The sequence below is a fragment of the Bradysia coprophila genome (genome assembly GCF_014529535.1).
Source record: "Bradysia coprophila strain Holo2 chromosome X unlocalized genomic scaffold, BU_Bcop_v1 contig_12, whole genome shotgun sequence".
NCBI lineage: Eukaryota > Metazoa > Arthropoda > Insecta > Diptera > Sciaridae > Bradysia > Bradysia coprophila.
Window position 1 is genome coordinate 7872059 of NW_023503293.1, and position 22588 is coordinate 7894646.

The 22588-nt window shown below is 38.6% G+C and overlaps 6 protein-coding genes across 7 annotated transcripts; 4 read left to right on the forward strand and 2 right to left on the reverse strand.

The window, feature by feature from the left end:
* Positions 1-1120: 1120 nt before the first annotated feature.
* Positions 1121-4207, forward strand: LOC119067442. Of its 2 annotated transcripts, none has more exons than XM_037170421.1 (4): positions 1121-1269; positions 1329-1574; positions 3429-3581; positions 3642-4207. In XM_037170421.1, exons 1-4 carry the CDS (start codon positions 1160-1162, stop codon positions 4108-4110), a joined length of 978 nt encoding a protein of 325 aa, XP_037026316.1. In that variant the 5' UTR covers positions 1121-1159; the 3' UTR covers positions 4111-4207. The 2 variants fall into 2 exon arrangements, with proteins under 2 accessions (XP_037026316.1, XP_037026317.1); XM_037170422.1 differs by lacking the exons at positions 1121-1269; positions 1329-1574 and adding exons at positions 3129-3189; positions 3224-3309.
* Positions 4191-5427, reverse strand: LOC119067443 (mitochondrial GTPase 1). Its single transcript, XM_037170423.1, has one exon. The coding sequence runs from the start codon at positions 5339-5341 to the stop codon at positions 4382-4384; it is 960 nt and encodes a 319-aa protein (XP_037026318.1). The 5' UTR covers positions 5342-5427; the 3' UTR covers positions 4191-4381.
* Positions 5428-8250: 2823 nt separating this feature from the next.
* Positions 8251-10035, forward strand: LOC119067444 (26S proteasome regulatory subunit 4). The gene is made up of 3 exons (XM_037170424.1): positions 8251-8395; positions 8583-9551; positions 9618-10035. Exons 1-3 carry the CDS (start codon positions 8393-8395, stop codon positions 9960-9962), a joined length of 1317 nt encoding a protein of 438 aa, XP_037026319.1. The 5' UTR covers positions 8251-8392; the 3' UTR covers positions 9963-10035.
* On the reverse strand, positions 10019-11986 carry LOC119067446. The gene is made up of 2 exons (XM_037170427.1): positions 11802-11986; positions 10019-10327 (listed from the first exon to the last, which is right to left on the reverse strand). The coding sequence occupies exons 1-2, from the start codon at positions 11880-11882 to the stop codon at positions 10031-10033; spliced, it is 378 nt and encodes a 125-aa protein (XP_037026322.1). The 5' UTR covers positions 11883-11986; the 3' UTR covers positions 10019-10030.
* On the forward strand, positions 11709-13704 carry LOC119067445 (probable DNA-directed RNA polymerase III subunit RPC6). Its single transcript, XM_037170426.1, has 4 exons — positions 11709-11865; positions 12656-13070; positions 13133-13384; positions 13446-13704. The coding sequence occupies exons 2-4, from the start codon at positions 12660-12662 to the stop codon at positions 13683-13685; spliced, it is 903 nt and encodes a 300-aa protein (XP_037026321.1). The 5' UTR covers positions 11709-11865; positions 12656-12659; the 3' UTR covers positions 13686-13704.
* Positions 13705-17303: 3599 nt separating this feature from the next.
* LOC119067447 (zinc finger protein-like 1 homolog) lies at positions 17304-19947 on the forward strand. Its single transcript, XM_037170428.1, has 6 exons — positions 17304-17523; positions 17612-17723; positions 17844-18037; positions 18111-18273; positions 18401-18512; positions 19724-19947. The coding sequence occupies exons 1-6, from the start codon at positions 17422-17424 to the stop codon at positions 19878-19880; spliced, it is 840 nt and encodes a 279-aa protein (XP_037026323.1). The 5' UTR covers positions 17304-17421; the 3' UTR covers positions 19881-19947.
* Positions 19948-22588: the final 2641 nt, after the last annotated feature.

Genomic DNA, 22588 nt, shown 5'->3' on the forward strand with positions numbered 1-22588 from the left:
ACTTTTCATGCTTCTAGCACTACTTTCGACGATCTCAGCATGTAAAATCCATTACATAACTCGATATAAAAATGAAAAGTCTTGTTATCGTGTGTTTATTGACAAAATTCACACGAAAACTCACTTCGTTGGGGTACAATCTACGAAATTGCTTAAAATATACCGTCCACAACAGATACGTAAATAACTATTGATAAGCGATCTCCGGAGTTAATATAGCGAAAATCGCTCATAAAATTTAAAAATTTGAATTCCCTTCAATGAGGCCCGGCAAGGCAAAGTATATAAACTCTGAAGGTTGCATTACACAAAAACTCACGGAACCCTAGTATAATTTTTATAACGTTGGCCACAAGTCCTACCAACGCAAGTAACGAATCATTCACCAGAATCTTGGGTTCGTTAAAGTTTCTTACCCTTTGATCGTTTACGATAGATTTGTTCCATGGCGATGTTCTTATACGGTTTTTAAGTAGAGCGAGACGGAAAATTAACTCGAGGTCTGCTGTCATCGATAATACAAAAGAATCTGACAGCAGACCCCGAGATGGAACAATAGGTTGTCGGTTCGCCATCTCTCTCACTTAAACACTTGATACGAATTGTCAAATTTCATCCATAGAGACATACCCTCATCAAACCGATCACTATGGATGAAATCGTGTTCGTGCGGCCAGTTTTCTTACAGAAATTTCTCCAGTTACACGAGCTGTACAGGGTCGAGTAAGGTGTCATTACTATTATGTATACTAACAGTGAAGCTAGCTCTAGAATTTCATTATCAGATAGTTAAACTTTCGACTACAAAGGGTCTTCCAGTCTTCCAGCTTTACTTTAATGTTGATTTAATGTTGACGCTGATGTGAATGTAGTGAAATTGCCGGCGTTTTCTCCAATTCTTTTCGCAATTATAATCATGAAAAAAAAAAACAAAATGTTCTTGTAAAAGAAAAACTTTTTGACGAAACTATGAAATATTTGAATCGCGCGCATATACCTTGACCATATTTCTATTCAAAATAGTGCGCCTCGAATCGAGCGAAACGCAAAATTGTCATTTCAACGCACAGATTGTCATTAAAACGCAATTTCATAGAACTAGAGAATTGTCACTACATAGCATTGTCCTGGTGAAAAATTGTTGCTTACAAGTGAAATTATGGAGTGTTGGTACAAAGATTGTACACACAATTCAATAAATAATTCATGCAGATTTCGAGCGTTACCGTCATACCATTGCCAGGCAAAAATCTGGATGAGATATGCAGGGTGAGATAAATAGCAATTTAATAACAAAACCCAAATCTAATTAGTTATGATATATTCAGTATTACCGGTAAAAAGAGGTCGAAGACACCAGTAATATGTACATGTCACTTTAATGGAAAAAACGAAAATCCAATACCATATTTTGAAAGAAACCAATGCCAGGACGACGAACTACAAGTTAGGATAAAGACCGAAATAGAGAATGAAAGTGAAGTACGACTGAACGACCATAACAATGTGAATAAACTTTTTAAAGAACGAGCCCCAGTACAGAACACAGGACGAGCAACATTAAGGAAGCAGATGTAAGTGTTCGGTTCATTTAATTTTCTTTATACTGGAAATAATGGCTTCGCCAATTGAATAGTAATGCTTTCCGAGTAATCACTGTAGATACCATTTACTAACTTACGCTAATAACTACAGTGCTGTCGTACTGAGAAGTGAAGAATTTTCCGTCGATTTCGAATAATCATTTCGATCGGGCTACACACTACAGCTCGGGAAATTATCCAAAATCCACAGTCTACAACAAATAAGTAGATAACTAAAAATCACAGCGCCAAAAGGTCATCTATTTTTCGAGTCTATGTTATTTTTGACAAGTTGCTATGCAATTTATTTTATGATATCCTCGTCTCGTGTATGAAGTTACGATTTTGTAGTGATGAAAACTTGATTTTTTTTAACTTGTCGAAAGATGTCCTAAAGAGGTGAAGCCGAGCAGGATAAGCTTACGACGTGTCCTAAAATTTCCGCTTTTTAACTTGTAACTAGTTAAAAGTGGAAATTTTAGGACGCGTCGTAAGCTTGTCCAACTCGGTCATAATGAGACAAACAACAAAAACAAATAAGTCACTCGATCGCGGCTCAAAAGGTATGAACTGTTATTATTAGAGGCAGAAGACTGAAGACCAGATAATTATAACTTGCCTTTTGCGACTTTTCGTTGAATTTTTTAATATATTAGTTTTGATTTATCCTGTAAAGCAAGTTAAAATGACTGGTCCGAATTATATAACTGGTCTCTCATCTATTAGTCATCTTTTTGAACTTATAAGTTTGTTGTCGTGACGAAAAATTTCGGACCTGGCGGAAAATGGTTTAATTACTAGATCGAGAATATCGAAGATCAGTTAATTGTAACATGCATGGGGAGACTCGTCATTGAATATTTTCATTTATATTGTTATGATCACAGCGAGACTTCGAAGTCCAGTTATTTATAACTTGTCATTTCATATTTTCATATAAGTTTTTTTACACATCTTTCAAGACAAGTTAAAACAACTGGTCCAAACTATATTTCCTTCTTCCTCATCAAAACAGTCTATAAAATGTTTAAATCAAGAGAGAAACCAGTTTCGTGAGTACAGATCAGTTCTGGTCAGTTTCCGCTAGAGGTGTAGCTGTCAAATAAAACAAAACAAAATTGAAATCGGCAATGGAATCATGGAATGTTTGCAACAACAAGTTTGACAGCTACACCTCCAGCAAGTTTTAACCGGTCAGCTTACCACCCCACTCATGCTTTTATTTCGCTATTTAAACAGACTATAGAGTGTTTAAGAATAGCGAAAATCAGTTGAATTTATCATGTCTTGGCTGTCTAGAATTCATGTATGAAAAATAAAATTGAGTGTCAAACACTGCTTACAAACAAAATGTATGCGATCTCTCTCATTTCAATGTGCGACCCCGATACCAGTTGTAATAAACTATTGAGAAATCGCTCTCCTTAAACATATATTTCCTTCTCTCGCATTCGCCAAGTAAACGGCCTTGCTCATCATAATAGTCCATATTGTGAGCATTTTTATGGCACCACTGCATGTTACATGTAAAACCTAACAGCCCTGTCCGACAACACTGAAAACAGTAAAAACACCACCGCTTGGAGGAAGTGTCAAAATATTTTGTGCGACAGCTCAAACACCGGGGTAAAGCCAAACAAAAACATAATAAATTTCGAAATTACCAAAGATTTGGTAAACAAAAACGAAAAAAATTCAACAAAATGATGCTGAATAAACGACGAAAGTAAGTTCGCTTGAATCGGTTGTAGTTGTAGTTCGAAAATCCACCAAAACAAGACTGCATTTTCCCTGAGAAATCGTTTAATTTTACAACTCAGTTAATTCAACATTTATGTCCCACAGCAACAAAAAGAATAAACTGGAAGAAGTAGTGAAACCACGGGGTTTTGAACGGGGATTAACACTGGAGAAGATCGTTGGTGTTACCAATTGCAAGAACGAGTTGATGTTTCTACTAAAATGGAACGACTGCTTGGAATACGACCTCGTTAAGGCGTAAATTTTGTTTTGAATTTTCGTGTTTCATCTCAATTTTATCGAAATCCTCCCAAACAGATCCGAAGTCAATGAAAAATGTCCCGACATTGTCATTGAATATTACGAGTCACGGTGTCCCATCAACCAAAAATGCGACAATAACGTACGATTCTCGAGTAGATACGAATCAGAGTTGATCGAAAATCCAGCACCGATCCGTGACCAGACTACGGAATCCGAGCCTATCGAATCGAAAGATGTTGCACCGACTGATGCCGCCGATGCGGTTCTGGAAAGCAGCGAGAATCTGTCATACTTGGAGGAATCGTCGTCGAATAAAGCAGCGATTGCCGACAATGATGTGGTCAATGCTGCGTTTTCCATTAATGTGGACGACGCGAATTCCGTACAAGTGTCCTATTCGCTCCCGATGATTGAGAATCTATCGGGTGAAGAGTTGATGGAAACGCAAATGCCGAACGAACAAGGCTCGAGGGACACATCGAACTGTCATATGCCAGATTTACAGGATGTCGAAATGCAATGAAAGGACTAGTCGCCAATTTTCGTCGGCGAAACTAATTTTACATGAAATGGGAGTGTGATGGAAGTACAAATAAAACGTGACGTGTGAACGTAAACAAGCATTAGTTTAATATCTTTTGCTACTTTTTGTGGTATAAATCCGTCCCACCTTACTGGAGCAGGTCAGTGTTTCGACGGATGTTTTCTCGTCAACTTTGTTGCGGTTGAAAGAAGCGTTCTCGCTGCTCAAATCTAGTTTTATTCGTCTAAAGTCGTTCGTTCCAATCCATCTTTTACACTCTAAATGGAAACAGATGATTGTCTAAGTTGAAGTGGCCCAGATCGCCAAGCCGAAACATTTTCAAAAAAAGATGTGCAGCCGAATCCAGGTCCGGTTTGAGTAGTGTCTCTGCTTCGAACATCTTGACTTTTCTGTATTTGTTGAACATCTTTGCACAAGAAACCAGCACTTCCACTATATTGTCGGTCGGATTAGACAGGCCCACACGATCCACGTATTCGAACTCTTGATTTCTGTTCAACCAGTACAGCATATAATCAGCTATCAGTTGCGGTCCCACCAAGTGATCTTGCAGGCAACTGCACAACGCCAATTTCATTCCAGTTTCGACGTCTTTCACATTGGGTGTAAGAATACCGGGCGTGTCCAATAGGTACATCAGTGGATCTTCGGACATCTTTATTTTATTCAACACACTGCGAGTTATACCAGCCACGGCACCTACACGCGTTGCACTTTCCGCCCGAAGATGACGATTTCTTAAAACGTTTATCAGCGAGGATTTGCCAACATTCGGTACACCGATCACCATCAACGTGTGATCGGCCGTTTCGGTGCGATGAAAGCGATTGGAATTGGAAATCAGTTCCCTTGCTCGTGGCACAAGACTTTTGATTCCCTTGCATAGTGGATCTTTACTGTTTGTAAACACAACATCTTGGATTCCCTCGTCACGTTGTATCTGTTCGGCTATTTTTCTGTGATATCGGCTGTCAGTCAGGTCCTTCTTATTTAGCACCAATATGTGAGGCTTCAGCCCGCTGACGGTGTACTTGAAGTCCGGATTTCGTCCCGATAATGGTATTCTAGCGTCGTGTACTTCAATGATACAGTCGATTAATTTCAGTTTCTGTTGCATTTGTTTCAAGCCTTTGCCCATGTGACCGGGAAACCATTGAATCACATCTTTTGTCGGTATTTGAAAACTGTTTCTCAAGTTTCTTGGTATCATAGTGTTCGATTTCCAATATTTACAGAATTTCACGATTTGCGGTTAAATTTCCTCCCGGTTCTTCTCAATGACATGCAGTGTTGCCATACTGAGACTTTTTATTTTTAAATTTATTTTGCGACACAATCGAACATCAAATATAGCCAATATTGCTGCTTAGCAATATTTATTTGACATTATCTGTGAAATCGTTGGCAATTTTAATAGAGTGTTATGATGAAAGAGAAGAAGATGTTTTGACAGGTATCCCAAGGCAAGTTAAAATAAACTGGTCTTCTGTCCTCTCGCTCATATTGTGTGCGAGGCTTATTATGATGAGAAGAGTGGAAACATAGTTGGGACCAGTTATTTTAACTTACCTTGAGAAAATGTCAAAAATTTATATGAAAATATGCAATCACAAGTATCGCAAGGCAAGTTCTATTAAACTGGTCTTGGGAACTCACGCTCTGATTATAACAGTTTATATAGTGTCATGATCATAGCGAGAAAACCGAAGACCATTTAATTATAAATTGCCTTGAAGTACTTGTCAAAATATTTCTTCATTCTTCATCATATAATTCACGCCATAAGTGTGCCTAAAATTTTAATTTTAAGTGAACGATTAAATGAAAAAGTGAACCGAAAAATACATTTCAATTATGATCAGAGCGAGAAAACCGAAGACTAGTTTTTATAACTTGACCACAAGGCACTTATCGAAGAATTTGCTTCTCTGTCAACGTTGTCATACCACTCTATTGTATGAAAATGACGCTACATTAGAAAGACCTCCACTCTTTTCATTTTGAATTTCGACCGCACTTACGGCGTGAATGCTCTATGATGAAAGAGAAAGAGATATTTTGACAAGTAAACCAATGCAAGTTATAATAAACTGGTCTTTGGTCCTCTCGCCGTCAACGTACCACGTTGAAAGAGAAATAAATACTTTGGCAAGTACCCCAAGGCAAGTTATAATAACTAGTCTTTGGTTTTGTCACTCTGATCATAACAGTCTATAGTGTTAAAAGATAGTAGAAGTTTTGACGTATCGAGCTCAGTTTGTCAGTTTGTTTACATATCACCCATCGAGATCAATTAAATTAATTGGTTTTTCCCCTGCTTTTTCAATCTTTTAACAATAGTTAAGGCCCTGTAGACCGATTTGATCCGAATTTACAAAAGAAGGAATGAAGGAATTTTGTAAGAATTGAATTCCTAGAAATAGGCACTGGCTGTAGCACATTTCACAGAGACTGTGGAAGAATCTTTATTAATTTTTCAATCCGTTTACTGAATATGCTGAACGATTCGTCGAAATTTTATTTAATTTGTTTGCAAGTATCTACCGGGAAGGAGTAGACATGCTCAATCAATTGATTGATAAAATATCGATTATTCGCCGACAATCGATTATCGAAACAAACAATATATATTTTCAACAAATCAAAGATGATTGGAAACCATTCCGTTTTTTTATAATCGAATGAAAATCTATTAATGATAATCGAGTGTTTGTCGATTATTGATAATGAGAAAATGTAAACTAATCTACGGTAGCTGTTAGTGGTTACGAGTATTATTGACAATCGATGATTATCCATAAATTCGATTATCGAGTAAGACATTGTGACCACTGTTTCGATCTGTGAGAAAATTAAATACGTCTTTCAACGTTTTGCATTAATATGCAAATCGATTGATATTAAATCGATTTTTAATCGACTGATGATATTTCTTAGTGAACATGCCTGCCTATAGGAAGGAGAACCAAGCAATTCACTAAAAGAATTCTGCAGGAAAATCCATTCATTACATTACATTACATACAGAATTGGTTATTTCAACATTTTGAATGCAGGACTGACGCTAATCTAAACAAAAAGTTGTTCTACGATAGGTATCTAAAATACGGAGATTTTTTATAAAATTTATTTTGTCAGTCGCAATGCACTACATTTTGTCAGCCGCTCTAAACTTGACTGAAGCCGTTTGTCATACCATACGAAAAAACTTGTTTGAGTTTCCCGGTAGCTAGAACTGCATATTTTGCCACATTTTTGATCAATACAGTGTCTTAAGAGCAATAGACCCTTTCAAATTTGTAGCCTACATTTAGGCGGAAAAATATTTGTTTTTTTGATGATTTCTCTTAACCAAAATCTTGTTTTGTAAAAGCACGCAAATTTTTTGTAACTTTTAAAGAAACAATTGGTTTGTGGCTAATAACTTATCCCACTTGGAGAAACATTTGCAGATTGTGTAAATTTATGTAGACTGCACAGGTTTCTCCAAGTGGGATAAGTTATAGGTTTGTTCCAAGTAACTGTAAACACGAACTTTGACAACCCGAACAACGACAATTTCATCCACACCTACGCCCTACGCGATTTACACAGAAATATTATTGAGGTTATGGTTCTGTGGATGAAATTTGACAATTCATATGGCCTTGGAACAAACCTATGACTCACAAACTAATTTCTCTTAAAAGTAACACATTTTTGCGTGCTTCAATGGTTTTACTTTTTCAAAAAAAGATTTTGGTTCAGAGAAATCATCAACAGACTAATATTTTTCAGCCTAAACGTATGCTGCTCTTAAAACAGTGTAAAATCGCAAGTTATAATGAACTGGTCTTCTGTCTTCTCACTCACATGTTGAACATGTTGAAAGAGAAGCAAATACTTTGACCCCAAGGCAAGTTGTAATTAAATGGTCATCGGTTTTGAAGGCATACATACAACATGCTACAACATTTAAGTTATATTAACTCATCTGGATGATCTTACCTAATTAGCAGCATCGGTCATCGGAATCTTATACGAAAAATTTTATTTTTAAAAGTAATAAGAACCAACCAATTGCAGCGCTACCTTCATTTACCAAAAGAAAGTTTCAAATTGATCGTACGACAGCACTGAAAACATTGTGCAAAGTTTTTTGACACCAGAACAACAACTGTATGCAACTTCAATGTGGATAGTGAGTGACTTGCCGTTCGTGGATCGTGAAAACACAAAAGTTTGTCAGAAGAAGAATTAGTGAGATTTAGCTCAGAATACAATGGTGAGTACAATAAAGAAAAATTTGAAATTCATTTACCCTCAACGGGGACAATGGAACGAATTACAAAAAGTTAAATGAATAAATTCCGAGCATAGAGTAAATCGGCAGTCGAAAACGTTTTGGAAACTTTTTTTTGTTCAAAATAAATTGACGCAAATGATTGACTTTGTCCATTTTCGTTTGGCAGGGTCAAAATCAATCTGGTGCGGGTAGTGGAGACAAGAAGGATGACAAGGATAAGAAAAAGAAATATGAACCTCCAATTCCGACTCGTGTCGGCAAAAAGAAGCGGAAGGCTAAGGGGCCAGATGCTGCGATGAAGCTCCCACTAGTAACGCCTCATACTCGTTGCCGTTTGAAGCTGCTGAAATTGGAACGCATAAAGGATTACTTGTTGATGGAAGAGGAGTTCATTCGCAACCAGGAACGTCTGAAGCCACAGGACGAGAAAAATGAAGAGGAACGATCCAAAGTCGATGATTTGCGTGGTACACCGATGTCAGTCGGCAATTTAGAAGAAATCATCGACGACAATCATGCAATTGTCTCGACATCCGTTGGCAGTGAACATTACGTCAGCATTTTGTCCTTTGTGGACAAAGATCAATTGGAGCCCGGCTGCTCAGTACTTTTGAATCACAAAGTTCATGCCGTTGTCGGTGTACTCAGCGACGATACCGATCCAATGGTCACAGTAATGAAATTGGAAAAAGCTCCACAGGAAACGTATGCAGATATCGGCGGTTTGGATACACAAATTCAGGAGATCAAAGAATCGGTGGAGCTTCCCTTAACACATCCCGAGTACTACGAAGAAATGGGCATCAAACCGCCGAAGGGAGTCATTTTGTATGGCCAACCGGGAACCGGCAAAACGCTGCTAGCCAAAGCTGTGGCCAATCAAACATCCGCAACATTTCTGCGCGTAGTCGGATCGGAATTGATTCAGAAGTATCTTGGCGATGGTCCGAAATTGGTGCGTGAACTGTTCCGAGTGGCCGAAGAGCATGCTCCCTCCATCGTATTCATTGATGAAATCGATGCCGTTGGTACGAAACGATATGACTCGAATTCGGGCGGTGAACGTGAAATCCAGCGTACGATGTTGGAATTGTTGAATCAATTGGATGGCTTTGATTCGCGTGGTGACGTTAAGGTATGATGAACGAATCGTTCGGCAATGATTGTGCAATCATTTGACAAAATATTTCGGATTTTTCAGGTTATCATGGCCACGAATCGTATCGAAACGTTAGATCCAGCATTGATTCGACCGGGTCGTATCGATCGAAAAATTGAATTTCCCCTGCCCGACGAGAAGACGAAACGGCGCATTTTCACCATTCACACGTCGCGGATGACACTGGCTGAGGATGTGAATTTGAACGAACTGATTATGGCTAAAGATGATTTGTCCGGTGCGGATATTAAAGCAATTTGCACCGAGGCAGGGCTGATGGCATTGCGTGAACGTCGAATGAAAGTCACGAATGAAGATTTTAAGAAGTCAAAGGAAAGTGTCCTTTATCGCAAGAAGGAAGGCACACCGGAAGGATTGTATCTTTAAGGTGGATTTGATGTTTCGTTCGTTGGATGATTTTTTTTGCTAATAAAACTCTGGAGTAATTTTTGCGACTAAAGCCGGTATCGTTTATTCAGTGCCTCGTTGACATTTTGCGAATGTTTCGATTGTACGGCCGTGATTTCCGATATGGATTTGTCCAGCAATGTTGGATCGGTGCATATTTGGCACTGTCCGCGAGTAGGTTTCTTCAGCAGTAAATCTTCTTTTGTGTCCATTGCTGCGGCCGTTGTCAGACCATGGTATTTTCCAATGTTGAATGCATTCTTGAAGCCTTCGTTGTAGCCAGCATCAAACCCACTTTGGAACATGGATTCCTTGCCGTCGTGAATGCCATCCTTGTAACCATTCTGAAAAAGGCGATTTTTAACATCGTGCAATTCGACATTTCTACATTGTGTGGCCGGTGGCCGTGGCGTTCAAACATTTAACTTTAATTCGCCATACGAGAAAGTGTTCACAAAGCAGACAAGTGTCGTGGTATATCGCAAGACCATTAACTCTAGAGCCTTCGATCAACTGCGTGTATTAATCGTTAACGCTTCAAAGAGACCTCGGTATAAGCTGTGAGAGTATAGAGTATTTAAGTGAGGGAGATGGCGAAACGGCTACCTATTGTTCTATCTCGGGAACTGCTGTCAAATTCTTTTTTATTATTGTTGACAGCGGACCCGAGTTGATTTTCCATCTAGCTCTACTTAAACACTGTATATAATACCGAGAAGTGACTGCAATTGTCATTGACGGAGCACCGATAGGTCAGCTTGGGGCGCGGACATTCAAAGAAGAAAACAATAACGTCTGGTACCGTCTCTTATAACGGTTGCAGTCGCTTCACAAAAAATAAAATGAAAAGTAATTGGAACGAGACAGTTATAGGCGCAGCAGGATGTAGGGTGCAGTGAGTTCAAAAAATCACCTAAAGTTTTTTACAAAATCGAAGGAAGACACTACTCACACACGTTTACCTTTGATACTGTACCAACTCCTAGGTATTGGAGCAACGCACTTCACGCAAAAGTGTTTTAAGTGACAGCTGCCAAATAGAGTACTATTTTGCATGAAAACGTTTTACAGATTTTTTACGGTGTCAAAATTTGATTGATACACTATACCGTTTCAGTTACTCTATTTAGAGTACCACTCATGCTTGAAGTGCGTTGATTGGAGACATATCAAATGGTGATACCTGCTTACTGAGATACCTGCAGCATATAATTGCATTCCGTTCCAGTTCCCATTACTTTATGATTTTTTTTTTGTTTCCGCTACTGCAACGGAACCACAGACGTCACTGATTTTCGTGGTTCCGTTGGTGTAAAGAAATGATGTATTTATGAAAGGTAAAAGTCTTTTTACATGCTGCATGCGTGTAAAACCGTATCTTATCATGTTTCAAGCACGTCTTTCAACGCCCTCAGCATGTAAAATCCATTACATAATTCGGGATAAAAATGAAAAGTCTCCTTTTCGGCTACGCCTCGGATCAACAAAATTCACACACAAACTCTACTTTTCAACTTTTCATTCCTCGTTATGTAAATAACTATTTGATGCTAGATAGATCGTGCACAAATCGTTTTCACCACAGCGGTGCAATGTTTTCACCTAAGTATTCCGTTTTGGGCTATTTAAACCCACATCTCATCGTATCCGAACTATGGTAAAATCATCTACCGCTTCATAATTTGAAATCACAAATCTTTCGAACAAAATATCTACGACAGATGTGAGAATGCGCAGTGGTGACACCAACCCAGAATGCGAATGTTGTTTAGTTATTGTGTTTATAAAATCGGTGCAGAGTTTCGTTGGATTACTCACTTTTGTTGTTGATTTAGAAAGTTTATTATAATTTCTGGCACTCAAATCTTTGAACTCATTGTCGGTATGTTCGGCGCACATGGTGGCATCAATGAACTTTTATTTCAATTTTTCAATTTTTTTTTATTTCCACAAATTTTGAAATCGTTTGACATAACCAAAAAACTGAGACAGAGAACGATCTGTCAAATTTTCGAATATACATGATATTCGCAGGGTTGTCAAAAGTCGTTTCGCATGCACTTTTCGATAATTTATTGAGACAGATGTATGAACAGAGTTTGTTTCTGTGTTAGTGACGATTAAAAGTCGGAAGGTGGCTGATAATTTCAGTTTTTGTTTTATAAACCTTGGACATGCTTCCGTATTGAATTCACAAGTCAGATCGTTCAGTCTCAGATTCGAACTGTTCTTTAAGGGCTTTTTTATGAAAGAAATTGTTTTGAAAAGACTTTTAGGAAAGACTCCTCTAGGAACTACTCTTCCCATTATAGACTTCTCTCGGAACTACTCTTTGCGTTCTAGACTTTTCTAGGATCTTCCCTTCCTTTTATAGACTTCACTAATAACTAGTCTTCCCGTGATATACTTCTCTAGAAACTATTCTTCTAGTGATAGACTTCTCTATGATCTACTCTTCCCATAATATACTTCTCTAGAAACTACTCTTTCCGTTATAGCTTTCCATCTTACAGATTCTTCTAACAAAATATTTTCTAAGAAAATCAGTCCCTCCTAAGAATGATGAAGAAGAACACTGCTACGGGTCTCTCCTATTGAAGACTGTTTTTAAAAGATTATTCTGTTCCAAAATCCAACTTTCCCGCTTGATCTGAATTTTAATTTCATTTTAGTGAAATGGACGTTAAACCGAATGTGATCGATGTGATCGGTAAAGAGATTCTCAACTATGCGCAAGACAAACCGAACGGATTGTCAAACGAAGAGCTGGTGGAAGTGATGCCAAACATAACGCAAGAGCAACGAGTCAATGCGGTGAACAAATTGATTCAACAAGGACAAATCGAAATACTGAAGAAAAACAACAGTCTGCTGTATCGCATAAAAGATCCGACGAAAAAGTCTGTCGTTCCGAAAGGGGCCGACAATGAAGAGAAAATCGTTTACAGTATCATTGAGGAGGGTGGCAATAAGGGCATCTGGATTCGAGACATTCGTGTGAAATCGAATCTGATAATGACACAGTTGAATAAGATACTGAAAAATTTGGAGAACAAGAAACTGATTAAGGCAGTCAAATCGGTTAACGTGAGTTATGCTCGTCGATCTCGAATTTTGTATGTTCCTGACTTTCTATCAAAAATTATTAGGCTAGCAAGAAGAAAGTGTACATGCTGTTCAATTTAGAGCCAGATAGATCGGTTACAGGCGGAGCATGGTATCAAGATCAGGACTTTGAAGCCGAATTTGTAGACGTATTGAATCAGCAATCGTTACGATTTCTACAAATGCGCAAAACGGCAGCAAAGGAGCTGAAAGAAGGACCGTTGGCTGCAATGAAATTCGCTTGCTGCAGCGTACAGGACGTACACAAATTCATATCCGAATTAGGTATCAGTAAGGTAATTCATATTTCGCTATCGTCAGTCTTCCTATTCATCAAACAATTTTTATTCGATTTAGGTAAATCTGGATGAGGACGATCTGGAAACCATATTGAAGACAGTTGTATACGATGGTAAAGCGGAACGTATCGTTCAAATGGACGGCAAAAGTCTGTACAGAGCGATTGACAGTCCATTGGTGACTGTACCTGGCTTAGTTCAAATGCCTTGTGGTATTTGTCCAATCATAAAAAATTGTTCCACAACCGGCGAAGTGACGCCAAAATCGTGTCAGTACATGACTGAATGGCTTGAATAAAATAGATTGTAAATTTAAATCATGGTTGGATTTCTGATTAAGTGCTCTGACTGGAGATCCTGAACCACTTGAATTCTCTGAAGAAGGTAAAAATGGTTCGAACGTGGAATGGCAATTTTTACTTTTGCTTCTCTCTCCTTCAATAAAAAATTTGAATTTTCTATGATGAGTGAAGCCCCTTCAATTTCTAGGGAATGATGATGGTCTCTTAAATTGGAAAATAAGGTTTAAATTACGAAAACGGTCGTGTTAAGCAAATACACCGGATTTCATTGTTTCTGTGCTTGACGAACTTTCGAAAGCTTTGAGCTCTGTGGAATACAAAGCTCTCGAAAGTTCTTTAAAAGAAAAGATATAACTTGGCAGAACCATTTTCATCAAACGGTACACTTCCATCAATTAAAATTATTTCCACTTTAGGACATGGGGAGCCTCGTTTTAGAGGTCCTCCATGTGTTAAGCCAAGACATCGTATCGCATTGTATTTTTGCTTCGGTGAGCTTTTGAAAATTTTCGAGAACTTTGAAGCTTCTTTTGGATTCTATTGGAAAAGTGACACTTTTTAGTGTAACACAAAAGAAGCTCAAAGCTTGCGAAAGCTCTCTAAAGCTCTTAGTTTGCAAAGAATTATGATACGTTATTTTGGTGGAAATCTAGATAGTATTGATGCAGCACATCTGGGAAGATGGTAAATATTGTATCGTCGCAATACTTTCTCAAGCAAACAAGCTCTCATCTATCTGTCATCTGTGTCAAATTCCCACCTTATTTCTTTGTATTCTACAAACACTATGTCACATTTTGACTGACTGCGATGTAATGTACATGTAAATTCCAAAGGCTACTTGATTCTTTCACCACCTTAATAAAAGTAGTTTGGTTGCTAGAGAGGGTATTGATCGTCGCAGTAGGCGCCGTGAAAATGGCTGGACGTGAAAATTTTTCGCTCGCCGAATTTGTCTTAATTTTGCAAGTTATTTATTGGTTTTCGTGGATTGATTCCAAAGTTGTTTACGGTTGTCCGATTTTTTTTTCGCGAGCGATTGTGGTTTTTCCCGAATGAAATTTACGACGGACGGAGACGTAGGCTCATGGGCGGTGAAACAGGACGGTAACCAGCATTTTTTGGTCAACAAGCTGTTCAATGGAATTCATGAATTTGAGGGAAATTGCAAGAAATAGGGGCCGAATGCCAATGTGGAAACTAAAGTGGAAACTAACAGGATGGATATCGAAATGAACTGTATCCAGATCAAACAGTGAAACTCAATGATGAACAAAGGCTCTGATTCTAGTATCAATATGTTGCAAATACGGGTTGTACCGCATATGATACTGAACTGATACGTTCGGGACACAGTGCAGCACGGTTCGGAGAAAACTCTGACTCTAGTTGAAGCAGATACGGTTTGTAATTGTTAACGTTTTCGGTAAGTGTGATGTAACTTGGTGTGTGAATTGTTGATGCTTCCCAATTTCCATTCTCTGAATGCGTCGTTTCTCACAATTTTTCTTTGTCATTTCTTATGAGGAGCATTTGCGCTTTTAGACTTGATGTGATGTTTTGCCAGCTTTGTCAATCAGATCCTTCACGGATAATCCGGTACGATTAGAAGCCTTAGTCTTGTTTACGCTCTACATTCGTGCGCAACTGTACACGGTTTGCAATTGTTTGTGATTGCTCTAGAGTTTTTTCTTTCCGTAATGTTGCGCGCTTCGAGTTTCAGTCTGTTGTTGATTTCAGTTGTTGTCGACGTCTGTTAAGTCAACAGAAGTTGAAGAAGGACTTGCTGGTCTCTAACTCGTTGTGTGACCTTGATTAGTGGAATGTGTAGACTGATGCACTGGAAGTGACGCGAAAGAGTGGAAGTGTTACATGAAAGGGTGAATCTTCTGTTGAGTCCACATGTGCCTTGGAAGTGGCAAGTAGCAAAGAATTTTGCTCCGAATTTTTTAATGGTTGTTTTAGCGGGCTTAACCTTAAGTCGACCACTTGGTTGAACTCGCTGTGTCGTTTCTTTTGCCTTTGAGTTGCGTTTCGTGAGGTAATTAATTCGCTAGGACCGGGAAACGCCTTTCTGATTCTTTTTGTAAAAGGAGAAATTCCCTAGGGTCGAGCGAGGTGCCTTTCCGTAGCCTTTGGTAGAAAGATAGGTTCCGTAGGATCAAGCTGATATTTCGTATAAGGATGAGTTCTCTAGGACTAGAAAAGCCTTTGCGTTACCTTTCGTAGAAGGAGAAGTCCCTAGGACAAAAAAAGCCGTTCGATAGTAGCCGACTTTCGTCCGCTTTTCTACACCGGATTACGTTCGTTGTCTTAGTCTTCGCTTTCACCCTTCAACTCTTGCCTCGTCAACCGCTTTCTGAACCTTCGTTCACTCAGAGAAAGATATGAAGATATACGCATCTAATCTAATGCTATCTCCATCGTATGTACTTTGACCTAATGACTTCCTGGAGAACTCTGATTCGATTGCTGCGAAGAACGTTCGAGGATTGATTGACCGTTGGAGGTGCACGAATTTGAGACTGTTGAAGGTCCTGTTATGGAAATCTAAATACTGAGCTGAACAAACGGAATGGACAATGGTGAGATTAGTGAGAGTCTCCATAAGACAGGTAATTGTAAAGTTATAACAGGTGAGATTCGGACAACTAGTTCGTTATCAGGTAATTGATTTCTCCTTGTGGCATTATATTGTGTCACATTGTATTGTATTATAACTCAATGTTTTTCGAGCAATGAAAGAGCTCAGGTGGTCGGTTCATCTCCCCACTGCCGTGTAGATAGTCCGATCACTTTGTCGAGCGACGGTGATTGTTGTTAGATTAAGTTTCAACATACCTCGAGTAGCGATCCAGCGCTGTTCACAGTAAACGTGATTTGTTTAATATACAATGCACGCTTACTATGAACCGGAGAGTAAAAAGGGGGATCCAAGTGGATAACTCCCACTGTCAGTGATTCAACGTTCAAACTGGTTATGTGCACAGGCACCAGCTCTTGATATGTCACGGTCACGGTCACGGTCACGGTCACGGTAGAGAGGGTATTGATCGTCGCCATCGACACCATCGATACGTATTTCATGTCTTTCAAAAATTAAGTATTTTCGAAAGAAGTGAAACTATTCACAACAAAAAGGTAGTACTGGAACTGTTGCATGTCTCAAACGACACTTTGTCTGACAATCGACATGAACCAATCGGATTAACTAAAATTTGTCACGTGATCTTGTCAATTCTAACGAATAAGCGACAAGGCGTTATAATTGCACTCGGTCACGTGACACATTTTTAACAAATCCACAACGGCGAAAAATTGAAGCCCACGACAGCCCTTCTGAAGTAGAGACATCATTTTTAGATAATTTATTCACTTAGCAGGCTCACATTCCAGGTGATGTTAATGTGAAATTAATTAAATTTAGTACGATCACTCTTCGAAGTGACCCGCCCGGTCCATGAATAGAAACCACTGGGGATAATTGGGATAACTCCCTCCAATTCCTAAACATTCTGTCCCAAAAAATTACCAAAATGTTGAACCCCAAAAAAATGTTCGAAATAAAAATGTCGTTTTGTCAACCCTGCATGTTACGTGGCCGAACAAGTCTGACGTTTGCAAATAAAAAAAAAAAAAGAGTTTATTGTTTATGACAGATGAGCTACTCGGGAAGCTGATCTCATTATTCCGAAATTCGATTTACATTTTTACGTGAAAGCTAGGACTACGATGGGTCTGTGCAAATGTCCAAAGCGACAAGTGACAAATCAATTCTGTTTCGATCATCGGGTAAATGTGTGCGAACATTGCATGGTGAATAGTCATCCGACGGTAAGTGTTGTAACAGTCTGTTTGGCTGCTTTTTATTTGACTGATTCCACACGATTGTGTACTAATGGAAATTCCACCATTCGTTTAGTGTGTGGTTCAATCATATCTGCAGTGGCTGAAAGACAGTGACTACGACAGTCGATGTAAATTGTGTAAAGATGAATTGGGCTCTGGTGATTGTATTCGTCTAGTTTGTTACCGTAAGTATTCCGGAACGTCTTTTGTCCCTCTAGGACTCTACTACTTGTCACTCGGATCATTCTGTCAACCAGTCCTGTGCGCTGCATTCCGTTCTAATTTATTGTTTTCGACGTTTACAGATGTCTATCATTGGGAGTGTTTAAATGCCAGACAACAATCGTTACCATCGAATACGGCTCCCAGTGGTCACTTATGTCCAACATGCTTAGACCAAATATTTCCACCATCCAATTTGATATCGCCCGTTGCTGATTACCTACGAAGTCGTCTGGGTCAAGTGAATTGGGGACGAAATGAGTTAGGACTGCCGTTGGTAAGTGATTTGGATCATCGGCACCTGGATGCTCCTTTGTCGAATGTTGGGATAAATTTTGTCCGGTGTATAGCTTTCAGATGACAAAATTGAAAACATCGGTTCGGGACAGTTCAACAGTCAACATTCAAATCATCAAGCGATTCCGAAACACAAGGCTAGTAACGTGAACAATGCGACAAAACAACATTCGGTGCTAAATATCGACTCGATTTCCGCTCAAAATGATTTCCAAAGTAAGAAAAATTTCGTGTGACTGACGACTGACTTCCGTCAAACGTCTTTCGTGACATTGACGTTTCCATAATTTATTTGGTCATTTGCGGTCTTGTTCTATTCAATTCTAAATTTCTCTCTTTTTAGCGAATAGCAGAAGAACTGCACTACCGCGTCAATCGCCGATTGGCGGTTCTGATAGAGATGATAATAAATATAAAAAGAGGACGCCGGCAGAAATATTCTCCAGATGGTCAAGGTAAGGTGAACAATTTTTCAAAAGCTCAATAGCTGTAAGATCACCAGATCGTCGTAAAATTGGGTGAGGTAGACATTGAATGCAGTAGTAGCCGGAGGAATCAAATCTGTCGAACTTAGTCCCGATTTTTGGTAATATTTTCGGTTCATTTAAATTGGCACTGAATTACAAGTGCAACTTATAGGTCCTTGGCACGTTAATAAATCGATAGCTCGGCGTGACTCTTTGATTACTTTATCGATTTTCGAAGTTGAAATTGGTCCTTTTCGAAGTGACATTTTCAACACTCGAAATCCTTTCCTCAAAATAGATGGAAAGAATCATCTAATGTTTAGCACCTGCTCAAAAATTCAATATCAGCTGTACTGTCCAATGAAACGAACAAATTGTCGAGTCATACCATAGAGAATGCACTTAAAGTTTTCTGCATTGTTGTGTGTTGACTGAAACTGTTAGTTAATATCATGGTGACGATTGTTTGACCGGAACAAAGAGGAACGTCACAACATTTTTTTTTTTCTAAAAAGAGATGGAGGTGATTTCGAAATTAGAGCTTGAATTAGAGTGGGTAAGACATCAAAACAGGATGTGTTACCAATATAAATTTTGATTGAAATTTCCACGAGTCAATGCTTGTTCCGAAGAGAATTTCTGACGAAACAGAAGCTTATGTACAAAAATTATCCTCAGATGTCTGGAAGAATTGATTTGAACAAAAAAAAAAAAAAAAAAAACGCTCAGCCCATGCAGTACGCAGGCCGACATAAAGTTCGTTAAATTTTATCGACTTATTTCGATCCGCACGAATATGCTTTGATATTGATGGTAACCGCAATCTGGCTGACAATTGTTGCGTTTCATTCAGTACATGCAGATCAAACACTGTGGATGAAACAACTTCACTCGCAAGGAAGGCGCGTAGACTGAAACTGAACGTCCAGTCCACCTGAAAATAGTTGATTCTGAACTTAGCTGACCTGAATTGACCTGAAATTTAAAATCAAAAGAAATTCAAGGAAATCAGGTCAGTCTACACAGTCCGAAAAAGTCTTAGATATACCTGAAACCTGACCTGATCTACCTGCATTTCTATTGGTAATCAGATTTTAGGGCGGGTAAAAACTTCCAGTTCAGGTTCAGTTCTAATCAAATTCAGATCAACTGAGCATTAAGTTTCTGGTCGATCTAAAGAGAAAATGTTAAATTTCCAGACGCTTATATTCACCGTCATCCCGACCACCATGGCGTCGAACTTGGTTCATTGTACTGGCCAGCATTTTAATTTTCGTTTTGGTCATTTATGTGATGGCAACATTAGGACGTTCCAGCACCGATGTGGACGATGCATTTATTCAAAATCATCAGTAAAAAGTGATGGGAACATGATGGAGCATGAAAAATATTTTTTAATTTTATCCCACACAAAACCAACAACAACTAAAAAAATCGGAACATAATAATCGGAACGCTATTCTGTTGTTAATTATTATGATAACGTTAACTGTCAATTGAATTTTTGCAAACAAGAAATATATTTAATAACACAAACAAGGGCATCAGCATTCATTCGATCTTAGAGGCAGACCAATAAGAAAAGATCATGAAAATTTTCACCCTTCAATAGACTGTTACGATTAGAGCGAGAATACCGAAGACCAGCAGAGGCGCCGACTTTCGTTTGAGTTGTTGGGTGCTCAAACCTTTGACTCAGATCATAGTTTTAGTTTTACTGAAATTGATTAGTCTAGACCCCAAGTTGTTAAACACAAGAGTTTTTATTTCATCATTATGAAATCAAACTTTAACAAAAGCATCCGAAGATAAATTGAGAGTGACACAAAGAGCCATGGAACGGAGTATGCTTGGAATAACACTCAGAGACAGAATGACGAATCAATGGATTCGACAACAAACCAGGGTCGTTGATGTCATGGAAAGAATAGCATCTCTGAAATGGAGCTGGGCGGGACATATTGCAAGAAGGACAGACGAACGTTGGACCAAAAAGATCATGAACTGGCGACCATATAAAAGACGAGCTATAGGTAGACCACCAGAGAGATGGACAAACGGAATTAAGAATATTGCAGGTACAAACTGGCAGCAAATGGCAATGGATCGTACGAAATGGAAAGAAGTTGGAGAGGCCTACATCCAGCAGTGGATAGAAACAGGCTGAAAAAGAAGAAGAAGAAGATGAAATCAAAGATACAAAATTATCGTTTCGGGCAACTTTTGAAATTGGAGAAAGTCGTAAAATCTATCATATTCCTGGAAACCTTTCATAGGCGTATAATATTTAAACTAAATACGTCCTCAATTTTTGCTTCATCGGTTGAGCGATCTTGAAATAATTCTAACGTCTTCAGACAACATATTCAGGAAAGTCTATAACTTTCGAAACGGTTCTCTGCGTAACATACTTTGCAAGACAAGATCTACTCTATTGCCTTCAAATAACACCAACTTCAAACGAATTTACGAAAAAAAAAAACTAAAGCTATGAGCCCATTGTAAAAAATTGTATTTAATTTTTATTTTTCTAACTTTTTTTAACTGAGTCACTATGGGTTGATAAATAATGACGTCCACTTCCTCTGACGGCACTCCTTATCAAAACTTAAGTGAACACTTACTACGCGAGCAGAGCGAGCGAAAAATTTTGAGATTTGAAGCCTTGCCGAGATGAAAATTTCTACGCATTCCCAATATTTGCGCAGTCCAATAAAATTTGGTTTTTTGGTTTGTTTTTTTCGTGTGAAAATAGTATATTACTGTCTCGCTGGGACATTTGAGGTGTGTGTGAAGTTTGTATTTAGAGCCGAATGCGATGAATTCATCCCACACGTCGAAACAAAAACTTCGCTGCAAGACAGTGCGGTATTTTGTTGTCTTCCTTCCATTTTTACAAGGTAATGAGTCGTTTTCTGGTCACAAGACAACGAAACAATTTGTTGCATCGAACAACGATTTCGCCGATTAAAAAAACATAATCCAGAAAAAGTTAATATCGATAAGCTAAGACCGAATAGAATGATTTTTGACTCGTAGAACGTAACTCCAATCAAAGCAATTAGTTATCTGTTCGTAAATCTCAACAAAAAATAAATTGGAAATTAGAAAACTGACAAAGAGCACAATCGGCTCAATCTGACAAAACAGATAGCACTAATTGCGTGGATAGTATGGAAACATTTGATAGTGAAATTATTAATTATTTGAGCTGCAAAAGATTTGAATCGAAAATAAGTATAGCCTTCCCTTGTCGGGTGCTTCGCACCCAACAGATTCGTTTGTCGGGTGCTCGCGCACCCATTGCCACCTAGAAGTCGGCGCCCCTGAAGACCAGCTAATTATAACTGGCCTTGAGGTATTTGTCATTGAATATTGCCATGTAAAGTGTTCACGGAGAGTTATTTCTGACCAGTTTATTTTAATTAATCTATGGGTCACACGTCAAAATGAGAGGAATTACGTAATCGTAATATTAGGGACTTAATTTTGGCGAAAACATTATTTTAATCGAAGCCACGATGACACATTTCGGGCCAAATGACCTACATTTTTGATTATTTTACCAAAATGTGCCATCATGGCGATACGGTGAAAAGCCGGTTTAAAGAATGTCTTGGCCAAAATTAGGTCTTACGAAACTGTGCTTACTCTCAATGATCATGAAGTTTTGACATCTGACCCACAGATCAGTCAGATTTAACTGATTTTCACTCTCCAAGAAAACTTTATATTTTCATATGTCAATTAAGGTAACTGGTCCGAATTTTTTTTCATGCCTTGGGCAAAAATTACGGAATTTTTCTCGTAATTTGGGCCCTCGGCATGAAAAGTTGTATACGCATCTGTTGTGGACGGTTTATTTTAGGCACTTTCGCTTGTCGCCCTCACTTCGTTCGGGCTACAACTCGCGAAATTGCCTAAAATATACCGTCCACAACAGATACATAAATAACTATTGTTTCTCTCTCATCACAACACTGTGTATTAAAAGGGCGTGTCCAGAAAATCTACTTTTTCGTCGTCCAGTGAACGCGCTGAGTTAATCTAACTAAATTTTGTCA

Bases quoted from the DNA above. Each gene is read 5' to 3' on its own strand.
- LOC119067442 (XM_037170421.1), top strand. From the start codon at position 1,160: ATGGAGTGTTGGTACAAAGATTGTACACACAATTCAATAAATAATTCA. The intron at 1,270-1,328 runs GTGAGATAAATA...TGATATATTCAG, and splicing joins ATCTGGATGAGATATGCAGG to TATTACCGGTAAAAAGAGGT. The intron at 3,582-3,641 runs GTAAATTTTGTT...CCTCCCAAACAG, and splicing joins GAATACGACCTCGTTAAGGC to ATCCGAAGTCAATGAAAAAT.
- LOC119067443 (XM_037170423.1), bottom strand. From the start codon at position 5,341: ATGATACCAAGAAACTTGAGAAACAGTTTTCAAATACCGACAAAAGAT.
- LOC119067444 (XM_037170424.1), top strand. The intron at 9,552-9,617 runs GTATGATGAACG...CGGATTTTTCAG, and splicing joins ATTCGCGTGGTGACGTTAAG to GTTATCATGGCCACGAATCG.
- LOC119067446 (XM_037170427.1), bottom strand. From the start codon at position 11,882: ATGTGCGCCGAACATACCGACAATGAGTTCAAAGATTTGAGTGCCAGA. The intron at 10,328-11,801 runs GTGAGTAATCCA...CGCCTTTTTCAG, and splicing joins TTTCTAAATCAACAACAAAA to AATGGTTACAAGGATGGCAT.
- LOC119067445 (XM_037170426.1), top strand. From the start codon at position 12,660: ATGGACGTTAAACCGAATGTGATCGATGTGATCGGTAAAGAGATTCTC. The intron at 13,071-13,132 runs GTGAGTTATGCT...AAAAATTATTAG, and splicing joins AGGCAGTCAAATCGGTTAAC to GCTAGCAAGAAGAAAGTGTA. The intron at 13,385-13,445 runs GTAATTCATATT...TATTCGATTTAG, and splicing joins CCGAATTAGGTATCAGTAAG to GTAAATCTGGATGAGGACGA.
- LOC119067447 (XM_037170428.1), top strand. From the start codon at position 17,422: ATGGGTCTGTGCAAATGTCCAAAGCGACAAGTGACAAATCAATTCTGT. The intron at 18,038-18,110 runs GTAAGTGATTTG...TCCGGTGTATAG, and splicing joins ATGAGTTAGGACTGCCGTTG to CTTTCAGATGACAAAATTGA. The intron at 18,513-19,723 runs GTAAGGTGAACA...TTAAATTTCCAG, and splicing joins ATATTCTCCAGATGGTCAAG to ACGCTTATATTCACCGTCAT.